The 6,475-nt window shown below is 48.8% G+C and overlaps 1 protein-coding gene across 1 annotated transcript; it reads left to right on the top strand.

Moving 5' to 3' along the window:
- Positions 1–773: 773 nt before the first annotated feature.
- On the top strand, positions 774–1,333 carry LOC119565094 (claw keratin-like). The gene has a single exon (XM_037889463.2). The coding sequence runs from the start codon at positions 792–794 to the stop codon at positions 1,284–1,286; it is 495 nt and encodes a 164-aa protein (XP_037745391.1). The 5' UTR covers positions 774–791; the 3' UTR covers positions 1,287–1,333.
- Positions 1,334–6,475: the final 5,142 nt, after the last annotated feature.

Here is a 6,475-nt window from a genome sequence, read left to right as displayed (position 1 = left end):
GGATTAGGAAGAAATTTTCTCAGGTTAGTCCAGAAAGGGCCAATTCAGTGGTTTGCTACTTTCCTCTGAAGCAGCTGTTACTCCTCACTATTAGAGACACGAAAATCAATGAAGCTTACAAGTGGTGTGACCCATTCTAGCAATTCCTATGTTCTCCTGAGCAGAAATACCCATTGAAGGTGCTTCTCCTCAGAAGGTGTAATAGCATGGAGCTCCATGAAAGTCAGTGGACCTGAGCTGACTTTACTCCAGTTCAGGAGTTTGTTGTTAGTGATTTGTTTGGAGAAAAGCAAAGTTTCTGTTTATTCATCAACAAGTTTTTGTGACTCCCAAGGCTTGGAAAACCAAATAGTCACACTGTAATACCGAGCTCAACTGGTTTGCATGCAGAGGTTAAATCCTCAGACTAAAAGAAGTGATTACCATGATCCCAGCCATGTTATCTTTGATACATGTCTAAAATGGACCCAAAATCCCAGGTGTCCAGTATAGAAATAGTTGCATTTATTCTAGCCAGTGTTTTACAGAGAAAATCATTGAGAGGGTCTCAAAGGGGCCAGTTGGGAGGGAAGTTTAGTGCGAGTGGACAAGAGGCGTAAAAAGAGAAAATAGGAACAAATACATGACCACATACAAAGAGATTAAATCCACTTCTCCTCTCTCTCTCGGGACCCATGCTGACCTCATGACAATTCTAACCGAGCTTTGAAGCATTTCTTCCACCGGCACTTGTACCTTCTCTTTACTCTAACCCCGGTTGTGTGTTTCAGGTTTACCTCCATCCCAGAAAGATGACTTTCTCCAGCCTCTGCTACCCAGAATGCGGGGTGGCCCGACCCAGTCCAGTCACTGGCAGCTGCAACGAGCCATGCGTTAGGCAGTGCCCTGACTCCGAAGTGGTGATCAGACCCTCCCCGGTTGTCGTGACCCTCCCAGGACCAATTCTGAGCAATTTCCCTCAGCAGAGTGAAGTGGCAGCCGTAGGCGCACCTGTGGTCGGAGCTGGTTTGGGAGGCTCATTCGGTTTGGGAGGATTGTATGGCTACGGAGGCCGTTATGGAGGGCTGTATGGTTTAGGGAGATATGGTGCCTACGGGGGCCTTTACAGTTACGGGGGATTATTGGGCAATGGGGGATACTGCGGTTACCCAGGCCTTTATGGTTACGGGGGATTATTGGGCCATGGGGGATACTGCGGTTACCCGGGCCTTTATGGTTATGGGGGATTATGGGGATATGGGGGATATGGCCGTAGGTATCTTGGTGGATATTGTGGGCCATGTTAAACCCAGCAGGAACCTCCACGGAAGAAGGAAGAACCAGGAAATGAACAGCAAGATAGAGATTCACCCCTGATCTTTTGGGCATGGCTTTCCAAAGTACTGATAAAACATGGCTCCACTTGAAGTCAGTGGGAGCTGTGTGTGCTCAGCACCTTGGTCTGATAGCCATGCTGCATTTCTAATGTTATGCTTTAGGACTCTTTCTGCCAAGGCTTTCCCGGCCATGTGCTGATTCTCTTATTCACATGAGGACTCATTCTGAATTACACGCAGGCTGTTTACACTGACCCCGCAGTGTGAAGGAAATAGGGGCCTTAAGATAGGCATCATTTATGGTTATTATCACTTTAAGTCCACATGTTCTCTCCTTCCTCTCCATATGTACCTTTAACGCCTCACTTTGACCTTTCTAGGGTCCATGTATAATGGAGAAGCTGCGTAGTCCTCTGCTTCTATTTTGCTTTGGCTCATTTTTCACCCAATAGCGTAAAACAAGGCACTTAAAATTGTTACAGTGGGGACTTGTTTGTCAACCTCTGCAGCTGAAAGAAAGCAAACAGAACATCTTGTCTGAAATACATCCCACTGAGGCAGGTGATCGGACGCAGCCCTTCTTGAAATACTGGAAATACATTCTTTCTGCTCTGTAGTATTTCTCCCTGTAACTGTGTACTGCCAATTTCTTTTGCATTAAAATCTCTGCTGCATCATAATATCAGATTTCTGGTTCTCCTTGTTTCTCCCTCCTTCGTAAAAAATCATCTTGGATGAAATTCCTCCCTTTGGAGACGGCAGCACTGGGCACTTCTCCAGCTGCAATTTTCAAAGCCCTGAGGTGACAGGAGAATCCAGCCCTGGGAGTGGTTGATAGCATTCTGCAAGTCCTGAGTACCAGGGTGGAGTTCCTCCTTGCATTACCTGTTTTAGCAAAGCGTCTTTTCCTGCAAAGACTTAAGACAGATTTTCACTTTAAGAATAGGTTTCAGAGTAACAGCCGTGTTAGTTTGTATTCGCAAAAAGAAAAGGAGGACTTGTGGCACCTTAGAGACTAACCAATTTATTTGAGCATGAGCTTTCGTGAGCTACAGCTCACTTCATCGGACGCATTCATGGTCTCTGTGTATATAATATCTTCTGCAGTTTCCACAGTATGCATCCGATGAAGTGAGCTGTAGCTCACGAAAGCTCATGCTCAAATAAATTGGTTAGTCTCTAAGGTGCCACAAGTACTCCTTCACTTTAAGAATGTAAGTTTTTCCTTTGGTTTCAAGAAGACCAATCACATGGTTCGTGGTAAGAGTCTGTGTGAGTCTTTGCAAACAGTGACCCAGGTTTTCGTAAGGAAAGGAAAAGTGGCCACCAGATCAGTTAGTTAACGCAATGTTAACAGTAGACCGGGGCGACGGATTCTTCCTAAGAGTGTGGGTGTGGCACGAGGCCCTGCTCCTTCCGGGGGCCCATTCCAATCCCTCTTCTGTCCCCGAGGTACTGTCTCCCTGGCCAAACCGAAGCTGGAGCCAGGCTGGGGAGCCTGGGTTCTTCTGTCTGCCAGGGCTGAGGGGCCTCAGAGCAGCCCCCGGTCCGTGTCCACAGCTCCTGGGTCCCACACACATGGCAGGTGGAGGGTCCGCGCATAGACACATATTCAATAATTAGAATATGAAAGAAGTGAATAAATATGCTGAATTCTTCTGGGAATTCTTCTTTGTGTGTGGGTATGTCTGTCCCGGGGTCTGTCAGCAGCGAGGAGGAATCTTGTGCTGAAGCCCAAGTGGGAAGGACCAAAGCTACAGAAACTGCTGAGGAAATGGGAGAGTGTCTCTTTAATTCCTCTCCAGCCGTGCAGGGCAGTTTGCTACCAGGGGTGGGGAGGGTAGAACCAGCTCCTGTCCCATGGCTGTGCCCTCAGGGGATGGGAATGTTTTGCCAGACAGAAGGAAGTTTCTCCAGGTTGCTGGCTGCCAGGATGTTGCAGTTAAGCAAGGAGCAGAACTCACACTAAAATGCACAGAAAAAGGTGTCCTAGAGCAGGGGTTCTCAAACTGGGGGTCCAGACCCTTCAGGGAGTCGCAAGGTTATTACATGGTGGGGTCGCGAGCTGTCAGCCTCCACCCCAAACCCCGCTTTGCCTCCAGCATTTATAATAGTGTTAATATATAAAAAGTGTTTTTAATTTATAAGGGGGTGGGGGTCGCACTCAGAGGCTTGCTATTTGAAAGGGGTCACCAGTAAAAAAGTTTGAGAGCCCCTGTCCTACAGGGAAGCCCAGAGAAAAGTGGTGAGTCTCGGGGACCGCTGCGGTGGGTGTGGATTGCATGGGCTCTGTAACTGGAGGCAAACCCAGGTCAGAGAGGGAGGAGGGTGCAATGCTTCCCAGTAAAGGGTCTGTTCTGGCTGTTAGCTGTGAGCCCACAGCTGAACAGGGGGCAGATTCCTCTCGAGGGAGCACAGGGTGTGTGCCCCGGAGGGTGGCAGGGGGGCAGAGGAAGAAGTAAAGATAGGATGTGGGTGGGGAGGTGTCTACAGGAATGTCTCCTCACTAATTACAGAGGAAGGCTTGCCCAGGAGAAATTTGCTGGATCTGCATCTGTAATCCCAGGGACCCCACCTGTGGCTCAGGTTTTTAGGGGGAACTGTGTAATTGACCTCCCTGTGGGAGCAGCCAGACAACTGGCCTCTGGGGAATGGAGAGAGGTGACCGAGGGTCCCCCAAGCCAGGTCCCATTATTGCAAAATGTTTCTCCTGTTTTACTTGTGAAAACTAACTCTGTCCCTTTAAGGTGGGGGTTAGGGGTTCTTCCAAGCCTTCCCCTGTCAGTGAATATGCTAATGAACCCTCTGAGGAAGGGGAGGAGACAGGCATTTCCTTGGCAGGTAAACCCCTCCCCACAGCTAAGCATCAAACACTGAGTGTTGGGGGCGGGTAACTCAAAGGAATCCCAGGACGGCAGCACCGGGCACTTCTCCAGTTGCAATTTTCAAAGTCCTGGAGTGACAGAAGAATCCAGCCCTGGGAGTGGTTGATAGCATTCTGCAGGCCCTGGGGGTGGATTCGAGGAAATGCAACACCCCAGGAGGTGGGCCAGTGACATAGAAGGTCCCCATATGCCCTTTCCTTGCCAAACCCCCAATGATGTACCTTTACTGAGGGGATGAGGAATACAGTAAATGCTGAACAAACGGATCTGTTTCGACAGAAGGCATGGTATGATAATCATACTTGGAAGCGACTCCGTGTTACGAATTTGCTGGTAATGTTATGTCTCTTACTACACTCACTGTGGGTTAAGATAAAGAATTTGATCCTGGTGGTAAATACTTTAAAAATATGTGACATGCATGATTTTTGGAAGACTCTTTGGTACAGATTAGGAGTGGTAACAAGGAAGTCCTATAAGAACACTGCTTCTCAGCTAGTACCTGTAAACAGGCTTAGAGCTTGGCATAGCAGAGAAAGCATAACCAATCTAGACTGGTGTGTGGAAGGGGAAACTGAGGCACATCGCCTCATGGCATTGGTGGCTAAATACCTACACTTTAAAGGATATTGATATCTACATGATGTTAACAATGTTTTAACAGGATGTTTTCAATGGCGAAAATACACCAAAATCTTTTCAGACATCCTGGGAACAGAAACCCAGAACTCTGCAAAAGCACCTATGGATAACACTGGAGGTAGTGTAAGCAAAGCCAAAAATGGATTTTAGGCACCCTGCCTCCACACTGGTCAGTGACCAAACCTCTGGCAGTAGTCGAAGGGGAGAGGTGTGACGTTACACCCCATATTCTTCATAGAAATATGGTTATGATATGAATATGGCATAACTCAGATATAATTTATGTAAGATATCATTGAAACGGTTTTTGTTTATTTACTGAGGTAATCTGCTTTAATCTGTTTTCAATCCCTTATAAGCATTTAAAATTTACCTTTTCTAGTTAATAAACGTGTAACCCTTCTGCCAGGCCAAGTTGATAGCAGCATGGGCCGGGTTCAGTACACAGGGGTTCCCTCTCATCAAAGCAAATACAAAACTGGCTCGAGCCCCCACCCAGTGACCTGGGAAAATCTTACACACCCCCTGGGCGCCTCAACGAGGCAATACTTCCCCTCTCGCAAGCACAGAGTCTCGGTGTAGTAGAGAATCTTTAATAACATGAGGTAAACGACATCAGCATTAAATTGGGGAAACACCACAACTAGTGTTCATTAACCAAACCATGAGCAAAGACCCACCCCAGGGATCCTTTCCCTCGGGTTCTTGAGTCCCAGAACCCAAACGTCTCTTGAGTCCAGCAATCCTCAAATCACCCAAAATCCAAAAAGTCCAGCCCCAGAGTTCAAAAGTTCATCTGCAGAGTGTTACTCCCCAGTCTGGCTAAAATGTGCCTGTGTGTGGGGGAAAGGGGTAAGGGGCACCTTACGTGTCCTGAAGCTGACTGCCCCACAGGGCTCTGCTCTGCTCTGCTACGCTATCTCACGAACGGCTCTGCTCCACCACGACCGGCTCCGCTCTGCACAGCTCGCCGTCTCACGAACAGCTCTGCTCAGCTCGCCGTCTCACGAACGGCTCCGCTCCACCACGACTGGCTCTGCTCTGCTCAGCTCGCTGTCTCACGAACAGCTCTGCTCAGCTCGCCGTCTCACGAACACACCGCTGTCTCACGAACGGCTCCGCTCCACCACGACCGGCTCTGTTCTGCTCAGCTCGCTGTCTCACGAACAGCTCTGCTCAGCTTGCCGTCTCACGAACAGCTCCGCCCTGCACAGCTCGCTGTCTCACGAACAGCTCTGCTCAGCTCACCATCTCACGAACACGCCGCTGTCTCACGACCAGCTCCACTCTGCACAGCTCACCGTCTCACGAACGGCACCACTGCACTCTAGATCTTCTGGCTCCCCACTACTTGACACAGTGCTCTTAGTGATTTCAGCTCATAGTAGTGGGGGCCTTAGTGCCGGTGCACCATAAGGCCAAAGTGAACGCAGCACAGTACCTGCAGCAAGACTCTTAATAGACCCAAAATTAGCTCTGACATTCTACAGTGGAGAGAGACAGAGGTGCAATTGGTGCTTCAAGCCCTCACAAAGGGGCCCACACCACCAGGTACTAATACCTGTCTCAAGTCTCTCTCAATTCACAGAGTTTTGGAACCCATGTCCCTTGCCTAGCGAGCGCTACTCAGTG

Source organism: Chelonia mydas, chromosome 1 (assembly GCF_015237465.2).
Source record: "Chelonia mydas isolate rCheMyd1 chromosome 1, rCheMyd1.pri.v2, whole genome shotgun sequence".
Taxonomy (NCBI): Eukaryota; Metazoa; Chordata; order Testudines; family Cheloniidae; genus Chelonia; species Chelonia mydas.
The sequence above is the reverse complement of the archived record's forward strand: the minus strand, read 5'-3'. Positions and strand labels throughout refer to the sequence as shown.

Coding starts and splice junctions, on each gene's coding strand:
- LOC119565094 (XM_037889463.2), top strand. CDS start 792: ATGACTTTCTCCAGCCTCTGCTACCCAGAATGCGGGGTGGCCCGACCC.